The 24275-nt window shown below is 36.7% G+C and overlaps 4 protein-coding genes and 1 long non-coding RNA gene across 8 annotated transcripts in view; 3 read left to right on the top strand and 2 right to left on the bottom strand.

The window, feature by feature from the left end:
- Positions 1 to 540: 540 nt before the first annotated feature.
- On the top strand, positions 541 to 4262 carry LOC113043904 (uncharacterized). Its single transcript, XR_003275816.1, has 3 exons — positions 541 to 822; positions 1730 to 1940; positions 3761 to 4262. It is a non-coding gene; the product is annotated as an uncharacterized LOC113043904 (long non-coding RNA).
- A 2010-nt stretch (positions 4263 to 6272) lies between these two features.
- On the top strand, positions 6273 to 8532 carry LOC113043569 (myoblast determination protein 1 homolog). Its single transcript, XM_026203031.1, has 3 exons — positions 6273 to 6976; positions 7486 to 7564; positions 7735 to 8532. The coding sequence occupies exons 1-3, from the start codon at positions 6470 to 6472 to the stop codon at positions 7971 to 7973; spliced, it is 825 nt and encodes a 274-aa protein (XP_026058816.1). The 5' UTR covers positions 6273 to 6469; the 3' UTR covers positions 7974 to 8532.
- A 1638-nt stretch (positions 8533 to 10170) lies between these two features.
- tnnt3a (troponin T type 3a (skeletal, fast)) lies at positions 10171 to 15633 on the bottom strand. 2 transcript variants are annotated; one of them, XM_026203029.1, is made up of 13 exons: positions 15565 to 15624; positions 14462 to 14501; positions 14312 to 14325; positions 13653 to 13658; positions 12842 to 12860; positions 12719 to 12764; positions 12502 to 12618; positions 12343 to 12420; positions 11363 to 11476; positions 11161 to 11273; positions 10994 to 11084; positions 10819 to 10859; positions 10171 to 10385 (listed from the first exon to the last, which is right to left on the bottom strand). In XM_026203029.1, exons 2-13 carry the CDS (start codon positions 14479 to 14481, stop codon positions 10349 to 10351), a joined length of 696 nt encoding a protein of 231 aa, XP_026058814.1. In that variant the 5' UTR covers positions 14482 to 14501; positions 15565 to 15624; the 3' UTR covers positions 10171 to 10348. The 2 variants fall into 2 exon arrangements, with proteins under 2 accessions (XP_026058814.1, XP_026058815.1); XM_026203030.1 differs by lacking the exon at positions 13653 to 13658 and having other exon boundaries at positions 15565 to 15633.
- Positions 15634 to 16811: 1178 nt separating this feature from the next.
- LOC113043565 (proteoglycan 4-like) lies at positions 16812 to 22897 on the top strand. 2 transcript variants are annotated; one of them, XM_026203025.1, is made up of 4 exons: positions 16812 to 17125; positions 17418 to 17468; positions 17561 to 17730; positions 19617 to 22897. In XM_026203025.1, exon 4 carries the CDS (start codon positions 19632 to 19634, stop codon positions 22590 to 22592), a length of 2961 nt encoding a protein of 986 aa, XP_026058810.1. In that variant the 5' UTR covers positions 16812 to 17125; positions 17418 to 17468; positions 17561 to 17730; positions 19617 to 19631; the 3' UTR covers positions 22593 to 22897. The 2 variants fall into 2 exon arrangements, with proteins under 2 accessions (XP_026058810.1, XP_026058809.1); XM_026203024.1 differs by lacking the exon at positions 17561 to 17730 and having other exon boundaries at positions 16817 to 17125.
- LOC113043566 (non-muscle caldesmon-like) overlaps positions 18350 to 24275 on the bottom strand; it is a 29770-nt gene continuing 23844 nt past the window's right edge. For both annotated transcript variants that reach the window (XM_026203027.1, XM_026203028.1), the window contains one exon: positions 18350 to 19444. In XM_026203027.1, coding sequence (XP_026058812.1) covers positions 19419 to 19444 — 26 coding nt within the window. In that variant the 3' untranslated portion in view covers positions 18350 to 19418. The remainder of the gene's footprint in view (positions 19445 to 24275) is intronic.

Here is a 24275-nt window from a genome sequence, read left to right as displayed (position 1 = left end):
GACGACGTCAGCAACCTGTCTGCCAGATGTAAATCTTCTAAGTGGCTGTGCGTGAAAACTGCCATCGTTAATCTTGCAGAGACGGCGAGCTTGAGCGGGGAGTTCTTTGGCGTGAGTGAGCAGGAGTAAGTTATCTGATTAATTATTTTGTATAGTATTTTAAAATGTAACGCCAGTATGCCATATTAAGTTAATTGCCTGCGAGCTTCTCCTCCTGTCTGTACGGTAATGCGACAGAGAGCCGAGTGGTTATGACGCAATCGTTAGCCTATTTTTTACAAAAACTGTTTATACGGGGCCATAATGTAACATAGAAGGTAATGGAGCCCTTTATACATTGTCGTGTATCTTTAGAAATAAATAATGGACAAACAGAGTCTTTAAACGCCTCAGATGTAAAGTTATTCGCTGTCAAAGTGACGCCAAAATGAATGGGAGTCAATGGGAATGCTAACGCAAGTGAAGTTCTGCTAAAAGATGGCAGCCCCCGCCCGACTTCAACTTCCGGTCGAGTTCCTTGCCCCTTGGTTTCATCATTAGTTCATTGATTTCTTCACAATACGGAAATACGACATACGGAGTCATGTGAGGACATCTCCTACGAAACACGTGAAATCACCGAGGACAGACTATTGATGTCCGTTACAGCAAACATGTCGGAACCGAGAGTAAAACGAATAAAAAACTTGCCTTCCCCTCTGTAAAACTCAAATATCTTCTGCTGGGAGTCTAGCGAGGGCAAAACTTCCCGACTGTGGTGGAGGAAAGTCTGTGTGGGGTTTCCACTTTGCTTCTGGAGGTCTCTTACAGACTGAAGCGCTGGTAAGAGCTTTACTGTAAAATATCACGCTCCCCAAATCATCAGTTGACTGCTTTTATTTGCCACACTGTTTTATAAAGATCTATATTTATAGAGATGTATGCCAAAGGTTTATCAGATTTTTGTCAGCTTTCTGTATTAACCCCCACCCAACCTGAGCCATCCAAAGACGCCCTCTAGCCCATAAAAACACTGGATCGCTGTTTTATTAAAACTTCACAGGGTAAAAGAACAACAAAATATGTCTGAGATGATAAACATACTGTAAGGAATCTTAAAAAAATGTACTTTTAGAAAAAATACTTAGAAATGTCAAATTTGAATTCAAGTTGAATTGAGTTATATCCAAAGTTGGCCAACTAAAACACTTTACACTTTACTAAACACTTTAGGCTATGTTTTTTTTTTTTGTATGTATTAACATTTACTTTTTGTTGTTGTTGTTGTTACAAAGATAACAAATCATGAATATCAAAGACTTCCTGATCTCAACACAGTCGAGGGGGTCTAAAGTGGTCCTCACTGTTACTTCTGTTCACATGGCATCAAAATGTCTTCTTGTCACATGACCTGACACTTTTTAAAAATATATATTATTATCAATGATAAAGTATCTTACCACTTCTTTTGCCAAATTTCAGTGTGAAAGTAACAGATTTAGTGTTTATTTATAAATTAAAATAATAATAATAAAATGATATGCATTTAGTGAAGGCTGAAATAGAAGGGGCTAATATGATGATGATGATTATTATTATTATCATTATTATGTTTAATATAAATAATAAATAATAAAAACAATCTTATAAACAAAACAAAAATACCAGTTTCTTCTCTTGCAGGAAACATTACAGGAAACTGTGGTTAGCGAAGTCATTTTGGACTTGGTTTTGTTCTGTTCTGTTTCAGGCCAGAGTCTTTGAGCAGAGTGATCTGACTCTTCCCAGAGTGTCTGTGTACTTTCAGCAGGAGTCAGTGAAGGAGCTAGAGCGGAGGAAAATACTGCAGGAAGAACATCCAGCTAACTCACCCGTCTAACCAGTTAACCAGCACAAGACTTGTCCCAAGTGCCCTCTATTTCTTCTTAAAAGAAATAGCGCCTAGATATGGAACAAAGAAGGTATATCTCATTCGTTTAAACTCACGTTTACTCAAAGTGCCTATTTTGTCTTCATACTCTTGTCTGTATGGGGCAGCAGCAGCTCTGAAGGGAGGGAACGAGAGCAATGGGGGTAAACCAGCGGGGGGTTTAGCAGAGATCTCCCCTTTAATGCCTGTTAGGGTATACGTTTCCCCCGAGTTCCGGAAAAGTGCTGAGATTAATGTGAAGGCGGAAGGACAGTGCATTAATTGTAGGTCCAGCTGGATTCTGTGGCACTCGCACTGCTGTCACTTTAGAGTCCTCTCTTCTTCTTTCTCTTCTCTCTATTTTTTTTTTTACTTTCCAGCCTTCCCCGATTTTATGATTCGTGTAAAATCGATCCGGGCTGGGACTGGTGAGCGTCCATCAGCAGCGATTTTGAACACCTTGTTATCCGCTCATCCGTGCTGGGTGAAAGTTGACCCATACATGGACTGATCCGTGGAGATGGTTTATGAGTGGTTTAATTTGCTGCATTTTTACAGCATAGAAGAGTTATTTACATTATTTCAATGATTATTTATTCAAAGATACAGATTTGTTATTTATGTTCACTAAGACTGCATATACAGTAAATATTTGTGAAATATTATTGCAATTTACAATAACTGTTTCCTATCTGAATATATTGTTATTTGTTCCTGTGAACAAAGCTGAAGCTTTACTCAGTCTTCAGTGTCACATGATCCTTCAGAAATCATTATGAAATGCCGATTATGCTGAAATTGCTTATTAAGATTAGTTTTGAAAACTGCTTAATGTTTTTGTGAAAAATTCGGACATGAACTGAAAGTTCAAAAGAACCGCTTTTATTTTACTCACAAGTCTTCTGTAACATTATTAATGTTTTTATGGTCACCTTTAATCGGTTTAATACGCCCTTACAGAATAAAAGCATTAACCTATTTTTAATTATGAGCCAGTTTTTAAATTTCTGAATTAAAGTTTGATATCTTTTGCAACATAGTGCTACATAGTGCTGTCCTGTTATATTATGAAGAAAGACGCGATTAAAAGACTTAAATTCTTAAAAAATAAAATAAAATAAAAATATATTTTTTACGTATTTTGGCATAATATTTTATTAGGAAATATTGTTTAATTAAATATTTATTATTATTATTAGTAGTAGTAGTAGTAATAGTAGTAGTAGTATTGAAAAAAAATCTTTATATTACATATTTTTTCCGATTTGTGGAATGTCATGTGGTGCAACTCTCAAAAAACGTATTTTGAATAAGTAATCAATGATATTTGTAAAACCTTTTAACCTTAAAAAAAAATCTATATTTAAAAATGTACTAAACATAATGATTAAGCCCACTCACATGTTTCCAAAGTGTCAGGAAAATGTTACTATTCACTTGATGGTAACACCGCATGACATTCTTATAGTGATTCAAGTGAAACTTTTCTTTAAAGCGTTATGGTTTTTTAAAACCATATGAAACCAACATAAAAACCAATGGTACATTTCAAATTACTTTGTGTAAAAGTTTTAATTTATTAATTATTTGTATTTTTTTTTTTTTATCATAGCCACTTTTATTTTTCTCTGGCCCAATTGTGACCTGCAGTGATTTTACCATGATGAATACCTAACAATAGCACTCAAGGCCAAGCTACATCAGCCCCGGCCCAAATGGCACACTTGACACAGACTTCCTCACAAGCGTCTGTGAAGTCCAAGAGACTGAAGCACTATTAGGTTTCGGAAGGGTGCTGGAACGCTGCATTCACCAATCAGCACCCAGAACCCATTCCTTTTATCTCTAACCTACAATATGTAACACCTACAGAGGCCAGGCACTGGAGAGGTGTGTGCCGTCCTCCCAGCTCTGGATGTCATGCTTACCCAGTGGAAGGAGGAGATGAGCGTCATGCTGGAGCTGCGTAGTCAAGAGTCAGTTCATTCAGCCCCTCGTCCCAAAGGTCAAACTCGTCGGTGACCTCTTGACCAGCGCTCGCAGAGTGGGCTGCAGCGGAGTACCTCATCGACCGGCTGCAAGAGACCGCTTAGACTTCCTCTTTGTTAATCATTTAGGATGGTCGCACTGCAAAAAGTGATTATTCAAAGTAGTAAAGTAAAAAAAAACTACAAGAATAGCCTATTTCATCTTAATATTTCACCTTATTTCATTTCAACTTAATAATTTAGTGTATAATTCAATGTTACTTGCCATTTCTTTGTGATTATTTGTGAAACTGACTAGCCTAATAATGTTTCAAAGTAAACCCAACACCTGATTTTCTTTTGTGTGTGTCTTTGGCTCTTAATAAGATTATATATTACACCTGTCTGAGACAGATTACATATTCGTCCAAAAACTAAAGTGCGTAAATGCACTCACCATAATGCCAGTTTTGTATGTCTCTCCAGTTGGAGGTATTTTAATGTCATTCCAGTAAAATCAGTGTATTCTCTCTCTCTTTCTCATTTTATTTGATCATTTTTATTATTTTGTAGTGCTTCACAAATATATATGGAACACTGCATTGCTCTGTTAATCCTGTGTGTGAGAAGTTTATTTGGATTTCTTTTTTTCTTTTTTAAGTAGTCTTTGTTTGGTAAGCATTATTTCAAGTGAAAATGTCATCTGTATTTTTTTTAAAAATTAAATATTTTCGTTTATTTTAGAATATTTTACCCTGTGAATGTTGTCCTGCACTGTTTTTAATAAACACAACATATATATGCATATATATTACAGTAAAATATGATTGTGTCATACAGTAGTCTGGTTTTGTGACAAATGAGTTTAACATAAAACATTTTTAACAAAATCTAAGGATATATGTTAACACAGTTTACAATAGGATTTTAACTCCAGCGGACTGTATTCAGGTGAAACTTACTCATAGGAGAGACAGAGGAACTCTCTCTCTCTCTCTCTCTCTCTCTCTCTCACACACACACACACACACACACACACACATGCAGGTTTGTTTTTGTGAAAAGTGGGGACATTCCATAGGTGTAATGGTTTTATACTGTACAAACTGTATATTCTATGGCTCTACACATAACCCTAGCCCTAACAGGAAACTTTGTGCTATTGCAGATTTTTTAGTACACTCCATTCTGAGTGATTTATATGTGTTTTGAAAGTGGGGATATGGGGCAATGTCCTGAAAAGTCACCTTCTCCTTGTAATACCTATGTCATACCCTTGTCATTATACAAATCTGTGTCCTGATATGTCACAAAAACGCTCTCTCTCTCTCTCTCTCTCTGTATAACACACACACACTTGGGGGTTTTCAAGCAAAAGTAGTTTTTAACTCTCATCTGGCTCTTTAACGCCCTCTATTGTTGTACTGTTGTACGTCTGGCAGCTATTGTAAGAAACGCAAAGTAAACTTGGCAACATCATAAACAGATCATGAAATGAATTAGCTTTACCTTGTAGATAAAAAAAAATTTAATAATAAAAATAAAGTGCACATTGGAAAAAAGCATCTGTAATCTATTGTGCTGGTGTTTGTGCGTGTGTGTGTGTTTTATTTTATTTTTTAAAGCATGTTTACTATATAAGTGTATTAATACAGGAGTGTAGATGTGCTACAGTGTTTCATTAAACAATTGATCCAAACCAAAAACGATTCAGGGTAGGCCTAGTTTATTATTATTATTATTATTATTATTATTATTATTATTATTATTATTATTATTATTAAACACAGGTAAGGATCCATAACTTTCAGTAGGCCTATATTTAAGCCTTAACTGCTATACACATGTGCATGTATTTCGATGTATTTTAACAATATTTTGAGTTATTTATCACTCGTTTTTTGAATAAGCATACTATGGAGATACATCTTTAGGCTATACATGGAGCACTGAAAACCCAATATGTTAACAGCTTCATTTTTTGTTCTATTCTGTTCAGTTATTACTGATTGTTTGTCATCTTATCTAATGCAATAGTAGGCTACAAACTTATATATTTACTAAGTGACAAATGATGGTTGAACGATTCCCTTAGAAAAGATAAAAGGGAAGTTCTGCCTCGAATGTTTCCTGGGAAAATTCAGGAAAATTGTAAGCTAAGATCTGTGACTTGAGGACAAATAAACAAATCAATGTGATTTCAACTCAATACACATGCGAAACGACGCAGTAAAGCAACTTTTAGCATTATTTATAAATGAATTCATCATTTTAACATTTTTATGGCCCCGTCATTAGCTGAAGTGCCAGGCCTTCAAAACCACGCCCTCTTTCTAAGCGCACGTTCATTGGTCCATCTGTCTTCTGCAGGACACGCCCTTGACCGGCTGGGCTGTATATAAACAGGCCCTGCTCTCTCACCAGCAACAAGTACCTGAGGGGTACAAGCAAAGTAACCTTTGTAGGATCTGAGATTTTTAAAGGTTGTCTCGAGCAACACGTTGTTTCAGGATCGGAAGGAATTTGTCTTAATATTCCTAAATCCTCAAAAACCACTTTGGAAGCATTCAAGTATATGCCTATACATTTATTAGTTTTACCTTAACACATAAAGATGGAGTTGTCGGATATTCCTTTCCCCATCCCGTCAGCTGATGATTTCTACGACGACCCTTGCTTCAACACTAATGACATGCACTTCTTTGAAGACCTGGACCCGAGGCTCGTCCACGTGAGCCTGCTGAAGCCCGACGAGCATCACCTCGAGGACGAGCACGTGAGGGCGCCCAGCGGGCATCACCAGGCCGGCAGGTGCCTGCTGTGGGCATGCAAAGCCTGCAAGAGAAAAACCACCAACGCGGACCGCCGCAAAGCCGCCACCATGAGGGAGAGGAGAAGACTGAGCAAAGTCAACGACGCCTTCGAGACCCTCAAGAGATGCACGTCCACCAACCCCAACCAGAGGCTGCCCAAAGTGGAGATCCTGAGAAACGCCATCAGTTACATCGAGTCTCTGCAGGCGCTGCTCAGAGGACAAGAGGAAAACTACTACCCCGTCCTGGAACATTACAGCGGAGACTCCGACGCGTCCAGCCCGAGATCCAACTGCTCGGACGGCATGGTGAGAGAGAGGCTCATTCTATAGACCTACAGCTACTCTAGCTAGAGATTAATATCGTAACTATATTACTTGATTTAGTTTATATTTATTTTCTCGTTCATTCATTCGTTCGTTCATTCAATAACTCAAGGTTGTGGGTTCGATTCCCCGGGAACACATGATATGTAAAAATTGATGGCCTGAATGCACTGTAGGTCGCTTTGGATAAAAGCGTCTGCTAAATGCATTAATTTAATTTAAATTTAATTTAAATTTAATAACGCTTTACTTGGTTTCAAAAGGTTTTATACGTTAAAACTTGGTTTATTTGGGTAAATAAGAATTATTATTATAGACCACCGGATTATAACTTTGAAGTAGGCCTATTCTATCTTTGTAGAATGATAATGTCACATCAAAAAATTAAGCTGAACAATATTAAGCATTAATATGATTTTAATAGTTATTTGTAAATTAGGCTGTGCTTTAAATGCGCGTCCTTTAACGAATTTTCTTCTTGTATTTTCCAGATGGATTTCATGGGTCCTACATGTCAGTCGAGAAGACGGAGCAGATATGACAGCTCTTACTTCAGCGATGCTCCAAACGGTATGGCCACGCGTCATTGCTCTAAATAAACAAACAAACACTGAGTCACAGCTCGAACGATCTTACACAGCTCTACAGATATGGGCGTTAAAGTTCAAATCGCAATTGAGTTCAAATGAAATATTTCAAATAAATCTTAAATCTAAAATTGTATTAAAAATATTTTCCAGCTGACGCACGGAATACTAAAAGCTCGGTGGTGTCGAGTTTGGATTGTCTGTCCAGCATCGTGGAGCGCATCTCCACAGAGACCCCCGCGTGCCCCGTGCTGTCGGTACCGGAGGGGCACGAGGGGAGCCCGTGTTCTCCGCAGGAGGGGTCTGTCCTGAGTGAGACCGGGGCCCCCGCACCGTCCCCGACCAACTGCCCTCAACAGCAGGCTCAGGACCCCGTCTATCAAGTGCTTTAAAGATCCACTGCACTCCAAAACGAATTGAAAAAGACTATTGGGAAACATTCAGCAGGAAATCCGATCTGAACGACAAAAGAAAGACTATTTCGATCCACAGCTGGGAACTATAGGAACGAATGTTCTTTCTTTCTTTCTTTCTTTCTTTCTTTCTTTCTTTCTATGCTGTGGAAAACGAATTCCATTCTGAAAAGGGCTCAGCAGATCCGCAGAAGTGAGTTTCTTAACTACGCTTATTTATATTATCGCATCCACGTGAAAATGTGACCATATTTTCTTTCCCCCCTTTGTGAATATATTTTCTGTCACCGTCAGCTTTTATTTCCTAATTGTTTACGAGAGAGTCGTAATCCAGATAGGAAAAGTAGGACCACTTTTGTACATGTGTAAATAAGATGTGTTTTGTTAAAGCGATGGAAACGAACAAACATATTATTGTATTTAATGATGCCTGTTTGAAACACTTGCTTGTTGTGTCTTGTGTTAAACTTTATATTTATACTTCTTAAACGAGTGAATGTCGGATTAATAAAAAAATATGTGAATATTTATACTCGAATGTTTTGATTTAGCTGTTCCATGAATTGGCCTAAATAATGACACAATGGAATATTAATCGAAGACGAAACGGTTTTAGCGGGACTGAAAACAATGATGAAAGTCAAGGTCGTTGTTCTTAAAATTTAATCATGGTAAAACTCGTTCAACACAAAGTTTTCAAAACAAATTACCAAATTAGTTTATGAAATAATATTTTAGGTGTTTACATTTTGTCCATTGCCAACGAACTCTGGCAGCTTACAGTTGATGAAACAATGTTTTTCTCGAAGCTTCCCCAAATTATTTGGTTCTAGTCTAGTGGACCATCTCAATCGAAATAGCTAAAAGCAAATAGCCGTTTATGAAATGAAGTAAAACGCTACACATTATGGCGATTCGATAACATTTTGATCCATAATCTATAAACTTTCATTCATGTAGGCTACAATATGAATGCATCCAAATATCGAATGATTTAGTTCAATTAAATCTACAGGAAAATGTTCGGTGATGTTAATGAAAACACGAGTTATAGCCTACTATCTTTTTTAATTTTTGTTTATTTATTTATTTTTTTAGATATGCTATTATAGGCTATTATTTAGCATCGAATATTCCAGGGAAGATCATTTTATTTGTATTTTATTTATTGTATTATTTTATTTTTGCTTTAAAAAAAGGAGCTCTATTAGAAGACAGACATGATATAGGCTAGCAACAGCACCATCTTGTGTACTTCCCTTCACACATCTTTAATAAAACGTCACATACGGCAAACATATATTTGCACAATGTTAACGTTTTATATTTTATCTAACTGATCATCAAATTGTGCATTATCATATCTATCATATGCTGCTGTAGGTTACCCACGCAAGATGCATGTTTAATGTGCAGGTTGTAAAGATATTTCATAAATTCATTAAGAAGAAATTAATGTGGCGGATCTAGGAACTTTCTGCCACATTTATAAAAAAAAAAAAAAAAAAAAAAAACTTATAGGCAGTAGCCTATCTGTTACTATCGGTTACCACAAAATATTTTCGATAGTTAATAGTTTCCCCAGGCTGACAAAACGCTAAAACACAGTCTACGGATTAATGGTTTGAATAATTTATGTGGAGTTCACGAATTTGTTAAAATGCTTATATTGATTCTTACTTCCAAAAAAAATAAAAAATTGTTGGAGAATCATCGAAGGCGGATGAACTTCTGATTGCTCGTGACACGGTAGGTTGAGATTTCACTAAAGTGGCAAATCTGTATCCTTCCGCCTGTCACTCGAAAGTTACAATTTACCGGCGTTACAGAATTTTATTATGAAACACAATTTGCAAAATATAGGCTATGGTAAGAATGTGATTTTGTCTCACGAGTTACATCACTTACCATGATTAAATCTTGTGATTACGGGTGTTAATATATCGCGGAACAGTGTATTTATCCTGAATCAGTAAAAACCGCGAATACGGTTTGCGGTTATCAGTGGTAATCTAGGCCTACTAAAACATCTATTTCAGATGTAGTATCAATACAGCTTAATTTATCCTGAACTTGAAACATGTTTATCCACTAGTGAACTTTTAAACAAAAACGGTCTTGCAATATCTAAAAACAACTATTTTATTGACGTTTCAATGACAAGTAGCTACTGACAAAGGCTTTAAGTCACACTTTATTTACATGACATAAAAAGGGAACTAAATAGCCAAACAGTCCAAGACGAGAAAGAGTTGGTTGATCAACAACTACGGAGCCCTGTGTGGTCCGCACAGATCGAGGGGTGTATCTTGTCCTTCATCATTGTGGTGGTCTTGGCCTGCAGGACGACGCACTTACTTTCTGCGACGAGCGGCGGCGCCCTTCTTGCTGCTGCAATACAGGAATTCGAAGATAACAGGTGAGCAAATTAGACTTTTATTGAAGTCAACTAAAACACGTTATTTTCTGTCATATTCACTGGTTTTGAACTGCATGTTGATAAGTTAATAACAAATGTAATTAAATCCTTAACATTTTTGGAAGGTTCCCAGACAGCAAGAAGTTTCGGCCCAGATCTGGCCCACATTTGGCCCACTTTTGGATTTTAAGCGGGCCAGATGTGGGCCGGTTCTGGGCCGAAACTGCTTGCTGTCTGGGATTCTCCATGGAACTTCCTGGAATCTGTCTCTATTACTGTTCTCAGAAAGTGAGTGCAGTGTTCTTGCTTATTAAGTTTTCACCAACACAACACAGTTGTCAAGCAGCCACATGAAGGCCATGCACAGCAGGGGGTGCCATAACATTCATGAAACCTGCGACTTACAATTTGCTGAGCTCCTCCACTCTCCTGCGCAGTGTAGTGACCTGGAGAACATCAGAGATTTATCAGTGATCTCTAAACGAACCTCAAAGAATCAGATACTGGTTGGGACAGCGGCATGCACAGGTGCGTAAATGTGTCTTGTCCTCTTGTCACTATCCACTATTCGTTCTCTCACCTCATACTTCTGTCTCTTCAGCCTCTCCATGTGCTCAAACTTCTCAGCCTCCAGGGTCTTAATCCATTCAAACAGCTCCAGTGCTTTGTCCCTGAAGTCCACGAGACAGAAGTGAGCAAGACTGGACTGTTTGCATGGCCACTTCAACTGTTTGGGGTGTAACTCACCTCAGTTTGTCCTCGTTGAGATGGTCGACGTTGAGTGGTTTGCGTCTGTCAGCCAGGATCTTTTTCTTCTTCTCTCTCTCTGTTTGTTTCTTGCCACCTTTCTTGGCGTCGGCCTGAAGGACAACAGAATGCGGGGTTTCAGTCACAGTTGTTTCAAGCCGTGCTCTTTCACTGATTTTAAATGTTTTGAAGTGGAGCTGACCTTCTGCAGATGGCTGCTGTAGTTGGAGCCCATACCAGACAGAGCTGACTTCTTCTTTGCGTCCTCCTCTGCCTTCTTCTTGGCATCCTCCTCCTCTTTCCTTCGCCTCTCCTCCTGAAGGAGTCGTCAGAGTCAGGGTTTTCACAGAAGATGGACACTTTCTAGATTTTGCCAGCTGTTGTTTAGTTTCATCATAGTGCTCAACTTATCCTGATTTTTTTTTCCCCTTCAAATTTTGGTTGCCAAATCATTTCAGAATTAAACTTATTTACTAATATGATACTTTAATAAATCAGGAAACTAGATAAGTTAACACACTGTACATTATGACATATGGTAAAGCTCAAAAGCTTCTTCCAGATGCTAAAATGGTGAAATTCCTAATATTAATTCAGTTAATTCCAAATTGTCTTTTTTTGTCTATTAAAACAACAACATTTATGTATTAATAATAATAATAATAATAATATTTTTCTGTCTTCTTATGGTTCCCAGGTTGTTTATATATATATATATATATATATATATATATATATATATATGTGTGTGTGTGTGTGTGTGTGTGTGTGTGTGTGTGTGTGTGTGTGTGTGTGTGTGTGTGTGTACTCATGGTTGCCAGGTTGCTAAGATAAAGTAAAACACACAGAAGAAATGTGTTCTTTTAAGAAACAAGCTCTAATTGTTGACATTTGGCAACCCCAAGTATAAAAACATATGGAGGGCTTTTAAAAATGACTTTTCTTCTCTTCTCTTTTTATTTTATTTTATTTATTTATTTTTTATTAAGAGAATATAGATTTTTTAAATTTTTTAATTTTTATTTTTAAACTACATCTTAGTCTCCCATGTTAAAAAAGGCAAAGTTTGTGTTAAAGGGTCATCTTGAGTACATTATTGGGGAAAGAGTCGTCAATGAACATTTGTTTTTTATTTTTTGGAAATGAATGAACTTCTACATCCGCAGGGTCGGTGATACACACCTCACGTCTGGCCTGGCGCTCCTTATCCTTTTCAGTTCGGATCCTCTGCTGCTCGGCCCTCTCAGCTCTGCGCTTCTCCTGTTTGGAGACAGAAAACACGTTTTCATTTACGACTTCTTTTGAAGAAGAATAGGTTAGGCTAAAATCTTATTTCCTTACCATTCTCTCCTTGAGGGCGATCAGTTCCTGCTCCTCCTTCTTCCTCTGCTCGAAGTGAGTATCGATGAGGCCCTGCAGCTCAAGAGTATCCTTGTTGTGACGTTTCTTCTGAATGTCCTGCGTTGAGACACGCGAGAAACAAAGTTGTCAGCACAGTGACAAATACATACATGGATATTTGTAATTTATATACTCCCAAGGATACATGAACTCTTACATCAAAGTCCACTTTCTCACCATCTGGGATCTTAGGTGCCGAAGGCCTGTAGTTAAAGAATTCAAATGAGTCTGGAAATCTTTTCAAATAGTTTGCTGTAATGCGCAAATTCCGGCTACTTACTTGAACTTTGGCTTCTCTTCTGTATTAGGAGTAAGAGGAGACAAGTACATGTTAATTGTGTTATTGGGAGATCCACACATGTAACGATACGCAGCAGTATTCAAACATCGGCATAGCACTGCCACAGAATTAGTATTTTTTAGAAGGAATGAAAATTTATTATTATTTGGTAGATATACTAAGATAAAAATAAATATATCCTTCTTTCATTTTGAAATTAAATTAAATAGTTAAAATGTACTGGATTTTTATATATAACGAAAAAAAAATTGAATTATAATGTAGATCATTTATTAAAAATAATAAATAATATTTTAAATAAAATATAATGAATATGCATTCTAGAAATGTAAAACTAATTAAATAAGATATAAAATTATTATAATATTTTTAAACATTTAATTTGTGTTAAAACATTAAAATATTGAAAGTTGACCATTAAAGGCTTAACATATACTTAATTTCTCCCCCTCTCATGTCCCTGTCATGGTGTATGTTTTCTTCTGACATTTAAAATATTAGCTTGTCTTTGAAATGAATGGTTTAGCTTTCAGTACGAGCCATGCAAAGCAAACTCAAACAACAGATCACTGCACGGTTGTTATTATTTGAAACTCATTACTTAGCCTAGTCTGATTATTGCCCAGATTTAGAATATGGTTAGCTTGTGTATATTTTTGGATTATAGGCAATCTTGCTCCAATTAGCTAGACTAGACTAGAAGGGACAGCGTTATATATGTTGTCCACTGGGAGGAGACACAGCTGTCCCTTCAACAAAATAAAGTGGAATACATCTGTAATCAACATACCTTCCCCTTCAATGACAGCAAGCATTAAACAAGAACAGAAAGCAAGAACAGAATAGATGCTATTAGCAACTGTAATAATAAGGGACAGAGTCTGCCAACAACGGCATTTTTCGCCAACAGAAACATTTTTAAAAAGAAATACCTGCCTTTTTATTGTATTTATTTATACATTTATTTCACATAAATCTATTTGCACATTTATTTTTCTATACTTTATGCTCGTAAAATAATATTCATCACATTTTTGATGTATCCGCTACAAATTCAGTATAAGTAAAAAAAAAAAAAACATTTTATATACCGTATTGTGTAATAAAATTGATAAAATAGAATGTAAAAATAAAATTTCAGAGGGAGAATGGAGAACAGGATGTTGTACTGCTTGTAGGCATATACAGCAATATAACTTTTTACTAACAGATGCATTCATACAATAATAATTTTAGAAATTATTTTATCACCAGTGCAGCAGTATCACGGATTGCACGGTTATTACATTAAAGTCTACACAATAACTCGTTGTGATTGCCTACTTTCATTGTTTTCTTCAAAGAACAATGAACATACAGTAGGGCGAAATGATGAATGTATACAGCCCAAATATTTATATTGTTTAGAATAAAAAATAAAAAAATAAAACATTGAAAACCTGTACTCACCCTCAAAATGCTCGCTGTAAAAAACAAGTAATAAACAGAAATCTGATTATACTCGGTCAGTGTACGTCACACAAATTCAGTTCAATATGCAGAGAAAAGCATGATTAAAGTTCAGTTGGACTACGAAATGACAAACTTTATGATACTTACACTTCCTCTGTGTCTGACATGGTGATAGTGGACTTTGAGACTAAAAGAAAATGAAAGAATGACGCACAAATCAGATTTTCAAAGGCAAGACTGCAAAGAGTCTAATGAACACATATATAGTGATTCATAAAACTGTCATGAAACTATCTCTTCCCTTTCCCCTGCTGACCCCTTCATGCTGAACTAATGGGCTTTTTGCCTAATTAATATATCAAGATTGTTAGTGATGACAAATACTTATGTTGACATATACCAGAATAGGTATTACATTTTAATGCAACAATTCAGTTTTGGTTTATAGTAGTCTGCTATGTTTTTTCACTTTTTTCAGTTTCTCACAAGATGTTTGAAGTAATTTTGGCCAAGCATTGACTGAATAGTATTATTAGCTGACCTATGAACTGGCTGACACATGAAAAATGAGAAGTGCCCTTGCTCATATGGAAGTCTGTTTTCCAATTTGGGAAATGGTCTTGTCAGGAACATTGAATTAATCAAAAGACAGACACTTTCCTTTAGAACATCTTTAGTGGATAAAATGTTGTTTCACAATTTTATATGTAATATTTATGTATATATTGCAAGGCTCTGATACTAAATACTACACAATCATAAATAATTAAAGGGTTAATTAAAATAGAAAAACAATTAATTGTTAACTTCTGAATAACAGGCAGGAAATATATGTAAGCAATCCCTAGACATCTCAAGTCAAAAAGAATTGGACTTTGACAAGACAGCTGCACTTAATAGGCCCAAACATTTTTCAGGATCCAGTTTCCAAGTTCCAGCTCAAGTTTTTTTTTTTTTTTCTATATTTGGACATAGTAAATATAGATAATATAGGCTGAATACATTGTCATTCACACAACATAAATGTGAATGTAACTGTATTATATATGTTACATTTGAGGAGTCAATAATTGACCAAGCTTTTGATGCAACTAAATGCATTAGACTATATGAACCCTAAGTTTGTGTAAAAACTGCGTTCATACATCCATGGTCACACCATGGTCTTAAACTCACACAAAACTACACACAATATTTACCACTCTCACTATTTCCTCACCCGCTGCACTTGTGCCCTCTTGCACTCTTACCTCAGAAAAGATGAAAGAAGTGAATTCCCTGCTGGCAGAGACTGGTTGTAAAGTTCAGCAAACGTGCAGGCATGAAAAAGTCTTTCTGTTATAGTGACACTTGATCTGTGAAAATATCCCATTGGTGGAGATTCTGTAGTGGGAAGGTCCAGATCTTGGCCCAGGCACTGAATAAGGAGATGGACGAGGGTTTGAGGAAATGTAACAGAGGCATAAGTTTGGAGGAGTGGGCCGAGACGCTGTTGCTATATTTACTGTGGTACTACATAAGCACAATTAGCACATTTTCTGAATGGGATGCATGTGAGTGTGATCAGCTTGCCTTTTGGTGTTATTTTCAAAATAATGGATAGATTCTTCAAACAGAGTTTTGGGGTGTTCCCCATGGCTCGCTCCCAAGTCTGCATATGTTGTGTTAAGAAGTCCTCAGCGATATGAAACTGTGAAATGATATGAGTTCTACTCCAACTTACTCCAGCTGGTGTAAGTGTTTCCTACAGACACTTTTTCATTTTTTTCAGTGTAAATGTCTAGAGGTCACTAATATAGCAATACATTTCTACAACTAAATTTGAATGTCATTAAATAATTAGATGCGAGTTAGTAACTCTAAACTTTATTTTACATTGTTAATGCACATTCATTCAAGTACAAATTTCAGTGACTCTACTGTCAGCAACAATGCATATATAATCATTGATTACATCAAATAGTATATTTGAAATAATACATTACATAAATCAGGGAGTGGTGAAACCTTTTACATAAATTTACACACAACAGATTAATGAATTCACCAGTTACATTGTGCTCATGTACCATTAATTTGAGTTTCATGCTCTTCTCTTTTATAATGTGAAAAGTATAAATATCAGCTTCATCATATATGCCTGGAAGATTGATGATTGTAATGTAACACTTTGAGCTCTTTAGTGAAATCAAATCAGATGGCTTTTTATTCCAATTGTTACTCCTTGTCAGAGGCTTCCATAAATATTAAGTTAGTTCACAGAATTAAATTTTAAACTAAGTTTATTCACACTTACTGTTCCTTTACACAACAACTACTCAAAGTTCAGCTGCAACATTGGCAATCAAGATGAAAAAAGAAAAATCACTTTAATTTCTTGTTTAACGTTGTGTTTGGCGTTTCTGAATAAAAGTCTTGCAAAGACAATTCATAGTGGACTACTGCACAGATTTGGCCCACAATATAGCTCCTAAAGAACCAACTACTCCTTCTTAACTGTAGGGGGCACTGTGCTTATAGATTGTGTAAATGAGGGTGTGCATCTGGTGTCATGGGGGAGGGGGGACACTTGATGATATCTAAGGTGACCTGGATCCCCCCTGCTTCGCTGACGGTTCCCTCTACACCGTCACCACTCGCCATGCATTCTGAGTAACGGACTCAGGGTTTTATTTTTGGACCGCTATGGAGCCTGTGCTTTCCATTTGAAGGAAGGGGAGATAGTTGAACTCAACATGAGTCTCCAGTTCTGACAGTCCAAGCTGGGACAAGCAGGCAGCCGCCGGACACACCTGAACAGCAGACGAACAGGTATAAAACCAGAAAAAATCGGCTTGAAATTTGATATTTTTGTCTTCTGGCTATTATTAAATGAATGCCTAGTGTGGAAGTGCATGCCATGTCTGTCCTTTGGGAAAATGCTTCAGCACTTTGTTTCAGGCTAACTTGATAGGTTTTTGCAATAGGCACTGTAATATAGCACTATAAATCTGAGATTAATAATACTGATATTGGTTTCCTTGTCACCATATATTACGTCTTTATTAAAAATCAGTTGCTTATTGTAAAGGACATGTAAAATAAATAATGTTTATATTTACAGGGGACCTCGTCTGAAGTGTCTTCAACTGTCTTCTGTTACAGTCATCTCTTGGTAAGTTATATTTTTTAAGCACATGCTTACAAATGCACATATTATCACAGAGCATATATTTTTACATGTACGACGATTACTTTTTTCACCAGGTGGTTGCTAAGAAGCAATTATGCTGGACATGATTTTACTGCTTTGCTATTCTTGCCCTTTCCTCTTTTGAACTTGGATCTTGGAAATGTTCCAAACTGCCCAGCCTACCAGGGCCTTAAAAGGACGACCTCCTCTCAAATGGTTCTTCGTGTCACTCTAGCTTTTACAGGTGGCCTACATTTGCACTATTGCAAAAAGATTATGTGTTATATACATACACAAAATAATTGATTTTGCTCAGTATTTTATCTTTAAAAATGTTCCTAAGTCCACTGGATTTCATTGGGAGTCAAATATCTACACATCCCTAAAATAAGATTAAGCAATTGCTTATACTAAAACCTGTTTTGGGAGAATAAAATCACTTGTTCTTCCCTAATGGCTTGTTTTTAAACTTATTCCAAGCTCAAATATAGCAAAATTTAGTGTAATTTATTATTATATCAATATATACCCGTATTCTTCTTTTGTACCGTAAGCAGTGCCATGGATTCCTTTTTTTTATAATAGATTCTTACTTTTATGCTTTCTAAAAAATTATTATGAACCCAGAGATTCAAAACCTTTATATATAATTAGGTATTATCTAAATTATTGCATAAATGAGCCTGGAAAGGTCCATGAGTGTTTCATGAGTATCATTTATGAATAGTCCAGTCTAAAAGCGAATTATTGTCTTAATGTTTTATAGTAAGGTAGTTTAGAAAACATATCAATACATTATGAAAAACTTAAAAGCAGCTCTGTGATATGTGATCTTCGGTTGTGCGTCAAAAGAAACCACTGAATCTGTTAGGGAGTACATTTTCAGTGATTTATTATGTAATTTAATGTAGCTGCTCCACCTATGGCTGAAGCAGTGACTGCTTGGCATTGGTTTACAGTGAGAGTGGAAAGTGGCCCCACACTCTGTGACATGGAGCAGATGACTTGCTCATTTGCTTTCACCCTAAAATTAGGCCAAGGAGCTATCCTAGATGTGTTGTGGAAGTTCAATGCATGTGAACATGCCATTAACCGAGACATTGTATCAAGTTAAAACTATTTTGATATTTTCATCTTACATTGAGAATAAGCAGACAAAATCCAAATTAAGAATCATACAAAATATCAAATTTATTGAAAATAAAAGCTGTAATTGCCTATAAATGAAATTCTTATTTTCTCAATACCATTGGGTAGCAAAATGCTCATACCTAAACAAAAATGTTTATTTTAATATTATAAATATGATAAATGGAGTTATTCCAGTGTTTTCATGAAAACCAAAATGAAAATCAATGTCATATTTGAAATAAAGTATAACTGTAAAAGATTGGTTGTGGTTTAAAATGCATACGAATCAGCAGCAGGAATTTTGGAATATGTTTTTAGATTATTCTACTGTTCAACTATTCAAGTATATATAAATGAAACAATGTGCCATAGTATAAAAAAAGCATAGATAATCAATGTAAAAACAGTTGGCAAGAGTCATGACTTTTGATCTATTTGACATTAACATTCACTTCATACTTATACGTTGTTAGAAGTGGCCATAATATCGGCACAAATACTGCAGATGATACTAAGGAAAAAAGAAAAGATTCTGTTGCAGTCAGAATAAGTCAACAGGTCTGAGAATAATTTTACATTATATATATTTATGTGACAAATTGATTGTAGAAAAAATTTCAAAGCCATGCCATTAGAACAGTCATAAATGGAACAATCATAAAAATAAAAAATAAAAACACATATAATGTAGTGTGATTGTTTCTTCCATTTTGAAAAGTTGATTGAAAGATTGTACTACATATATGCCAATTAATGTGTTCTTGGTGAATCAGGAAGGATGTTATTGCTGAAGTAAATTCCTCACAAGCGATCGCTGGAAAATTCACCTGAAAAAGAGAGAGAGAGAGAGAAAAAAAAACAGTATTAGAGAGCAATACTTTTTGCAAATTTATTTTACGATGCCTATTTTTGGAATGGTTTGCACCTTTTTACCATTATTAGCAAAAACATTCATTGTTATGTTCAGAGTACAAAATAACTGTTATTAATTGGTTTCAGGGGGCTGAAGATTTAATGGCTGTCAATATTGGCACTGCTGCCCAGGCAGGCCTGCTTTCCCAGCAGTACCCCCCACCTTTGTTTCCCAAACCTGGGAAAGAAAATGTCCGGCTCCAAAAACTACTCAAAAAGACAGCAAAGAAAAAAGCTGCAGCCCAGGCCTCCCAACCGTCGGTCCCCTTCCGCTCAAGCCTCTCTCCAGTAAATGAAGCAAGCCCTGACCTGGAGCACAGTGATCACTCAACTCCTCCTAAGACTCCAGAGACACCTTACTACATTGGCACGGTACACCCACGCTTCAACGTCCGACCACTGTATCAGCATGTGTCGTCTCCTTATCCTCATCACAGAGAATTCACTTATGGCAAGACGGCAAGGTTTTCACCACAACCATATGCAGCTCCCCAACGCCTGTCTCCAGCATTTACATACACAGCCTCACCAGTACCAGGACTTGATACACATGAACCTGTTCCAGTCACCATTCTACAAACTTCAAAAAGAGTGGAAGTCAGCTCAAATCTTACCACTCATGTAACCTCGAAATCTCCAAGCCCTCAGCCTGCCACTTTAAATGTTTCTAGAACAGCAAAACCATTGTTTGAAGTTCCTCAAATCACCAATTACACAGCAAAGTCAGTAGGTGTGAGAACACCTCATGCATCGCCAACAAGGAGTAAAACACCCACTGCAGAGTTACTGAGAGGCCCGACGCCAACATTTGAGGTTAGAAGGATAGTGACACCAACATCTGAAATAAGAAGAGACAGAACACCAACCAGAGAGATCAGAAGGGTTACAACACCAACATTTGAAGTCAAGAGGGTTACAACCCCAACTTCAGAAATTAAGAAAAGCCAAACTCCAATTTCTGAAGTCAAGAAAGAGACAATTCCATCTTCTGAAATGAATAGGGTCAGTACTGCTGCTTCAGAGATGAAACAAAATGCAACACTGACTCCTGAGACAAAATGTGGCACAACTCCAACGCTGACGGCAAAGGGGGCTACAACACCAACAAGAGTAAAGACGCCAACATTTGACTTTATTCCAACAAAAATACCTTCAGGGCATCCCAAGACACCTTCAAATCATGTGTTACGTGTTAGAGTACCTGTGATTGAGATTTCAAGACCAAATCCTCTTTTATTTGCTGTGTCTCCTGTGCACATGGAGGGCAGAAGATCCAAAACCCCAACCTCAAGTTTGACAGGTCCACATGATGAAATGCATAAAATATCAGATCAGGTGAATGACACCAGTCATTCAGAAATATTACAAAATGGGGACACAGATGTCAAAACAACTGAACCATTACGAGAAAAGCTTGATAAGGCCACAGAAAACCTGTCAGAACTTGAGTCATCAAAGAACAAAATTCAGGAAAGCCAAAATGAGGAGCCAAAGCCTAAAACCCCAACAACACCCAAGATTGAACCTGCACAGCCTGCTTTATCAGCTGGGTATCAAAAAACGTTATCTACAGTCCCTTCATTTGCAGGTCAAAGACCCAAAACACCAACAGCACCTAAATCCAAACCAACATATTATGGATTGACTCCTTCTGAATATGTTGCCCATGGAGGAATAAAGAGTTACACGCCCAGTTTTAGCATTTCTACACCAGCTGCACTACCAAGTGCAGAGACAACTCATCTTCCAAAACAGGAACCAGTAGTACCTCAACCTGGTGCAAATGTGACCTTGATGAATGACAAGTCTGAGGTAGAGCGTAAAGAAAACGTTGAAGTCCCGCCACCTCAGGCTGGTGTTGTTGTGGTGGCTCCACCTCCAGAGGTTTCGAAGTTAGTATCTGAGCCGGAAGCAAACTCTATAAGGGACATTCCCAAGTCAACTGTGCCAGAATTAAAAGCAACAAATTCTGATGTTAAAATTCCAACTATTGTGGTATCTGTAGCTGACACACTACCATCAGAAGCAAAAGCAGAACCAATAAGTACAGTGAAACCAAGAGTCAGAACTCCAACCTATGGATCTCCCAGACTTTCCCAAATGACACCGACCCCTCCCATTGTGAAGGTAACTCCGAAATCTGATAGTAAGGCTGTGCTGTTATCTGACAAAGATGTGGGAAAGCCAGCTCTTCCAAAGGTGTCAGAAGGTAAAGTTAATGCTGAAACAACCAAAGTAACAGAGAAGCCAACAGAGGCAAAAATGTCTTTGTTAGAGAAAATTAAGAAGCAGAAGATTGAAGCTGCTTCTTCTGAAAAAACTCCTGAAAAAGGAGAGGTTACAGATGTGGTTAAGCCACTGGCTAAACCAAAAGAAGACCAAAAGAACCTTGAAACAAAGGACAATGAACCTGAAAAGGTTGAGACAAAAGCTAGCTCACAACAGGAGATCAGGTCTGCAGTGGAAAAGGAGGAGGTTGAGGAAGGTTCCTCCCTAACTGCAGAGCCTCTCCTAAAGGTGATGCAGAAACCAAAAGGCATGAAGTCAAAACTCAGTGGCTGGTCTCGCCTTAAGAAACACATGGTGGTTGAAGCAGAGGAGCCCAAGTTTCCAGAGGCAGAGCCTGCATCAAACAAAGATGTCCCTGCCAGCACTGATCAAAATGTAAGTGAAATGCAAAATAAGTCTGAAGCCGAAGCTACGCCTACAGACAGCCAGGACAGTAGAGACTCCCCAAGGGCAGCCAAAATGTGGGATGCTGTCCTCTTCCAAATGTTCTCCACTAAAGAGAATATAATGCAACAAATTGAAGCCAATAAAACCGAGGAGCAAAAGAAGATGGAGTCAGAACAGAAAATGCCAAAAGAGATTCCCACATTTGCGCATCGTTTGCCAGTTCTCCTATACAGCCCGCGGTTTGATGCCAGACGACTAAGAGAGGCAACTTCGCGTCCAGCAACAAAGATTGCAACAGTTTTTGAAATGGGACTCATAGGCCGCAAAAATAAAGAGGAAGAACCAAAAGACTTTAATAGAACAGCCAAAGGCTTCAGTACTTCTTAAACCACTGACGTCTAACTGGATAACATATAAATAGTGGGCAAGGATGTTGTTAGCTTTCATTGCGATAGTAGAGTTCTGTTTATTATCCAGTCCAATTATTTACATATGCTTTTATAACTTTAAACCAGGTCAACTGGCAAGTAAACTAAAGAAAAAATACTATCTCTCAAATACACAATAACTTATTTGCAATAAGTAATTGCCCACTTGTGAACTGGCATTAGCCATTTAAGCTAATTACAATATTGAATAAAGAAAAATCATATTGTTTTGAATCTTTTAAATTAAAGAGTTTATTGCTTAAGACTTTAAAAGCTCATCATTTTTTTGAGCATGTTAAATATGGTAATCATTTTTGTAATACTAACATCCCTGAACACCTTTATCAAAAATAATAATAGTAATAATAATTTAAATTATTTAATAATACTGAAATATCACTCCTGCCTGCCACAAGAGACAAAATCTAAGTTTTTTGGGGTACGAGCATGTAAAATATAATCCAGGATTTAGATATTGAAAATCTTTAGTTACCCGACAATATTCTTTTTTAACATTTAAAATGAAATACATCACACCTTTCTCTCAGCAATATTATATGGTGCTTAATGAGGCATAAAAAGTATTTGTGAGGATAAGATAAGAGAGATATATTTGATTACATGGTGTTAAGGGACAAATTGCTATTGTATGTTTTTTTAAGGTGTAGGGACAATTGAGAGTGAGTTTTAGGTGGGAGGGCAAGTGCAAACAGTTAACTGCGGAAGAAAGAATTAAGAGATCGTATAAGTAAGAGATGTATACAGTAAGTATGCAGTAAGTTTTGGGAATTTGTTCTAAGCCTTATTTGTACAGAAAGCAAGGTATGGCGCACTCTGCTTGGTGCTTAATGTTGACAAAGAGCTTTCACTGATGGAGCCTCAAAAGGGGCTTTCCAAACCTTTAATATAAACTCTCCCGTTGCTTCACTATGATTAAGTGAATAACAGTGAATGCTGATTGTCAACTCAAACTCATGCATGTTCTTATTTCAGCCTTAGGTAATGTTAAGTTTGTAGGCTTGGCCTTTTTTGCATGTTGGTCTTTTGTTGCAGAAACCATCAGAATGAGAATACTTTCTCTTTACTGATGCTGATGTGTATAATGCTTTGCATTCTGAGGTGCACTGTACTAGATTTAATGTTATTTTATATATATTTTTTAATAAAATACCTGTTTTGAGAGAGGGTATTTTGTATTACTACTTTTATGACACTAGCCATTGAATGAAACAAATTGCATTGTGTTAGAAGCTTGCTGTGATTGGTTTGGGATATATTATCAATGTCTTATCAAACAGGTGTATGAAAAATCTTTAGACAGCGAGATTCCAAAATCTAAACATTTTCAGGTGTTTTCAGTCTATTTTAAAATGAATTATATTAGCTCTCCAAGGTTTACTTTTGATGGCATCTTCACTTTTTATGTGATATTCTTATTTCAAGAATGTTTTGAATTAGAACAAAGACATGATTAATATGACTTTTTAGAGCTATCCTTTATGGACTTGGGGTAAATGGATATCATACCATAAGGCACTGGAAATTAGATTTTTTGTGTCTTTTCAAAGTATTCTAAAAGCATATTTTATGCTCTAATGCTACAACAGTCAGTATTTTAAAACTAATCTTGGCTAGCTTGCTA

The sequence above is a fragment of the Carassius auratus genome, chromosome 25 (assembly GCF_003368295.1).
Source record: "Carassius auratus strain Wakin chromosome 25, ASM336829v1, whole genome shotgun sequence".
Taxonomy (NCBI): domain Eukaryota; kingdom Metazoa; phylum Chordata; class Actinopteri; order Cypriniformes; family Cyprinidae; genus Carassius; species Carassius auratus.
Note: the sequence above shows the minus strand (reverse complement) of the source record. Positions and strands in the feature narration are given on the sequence as shown.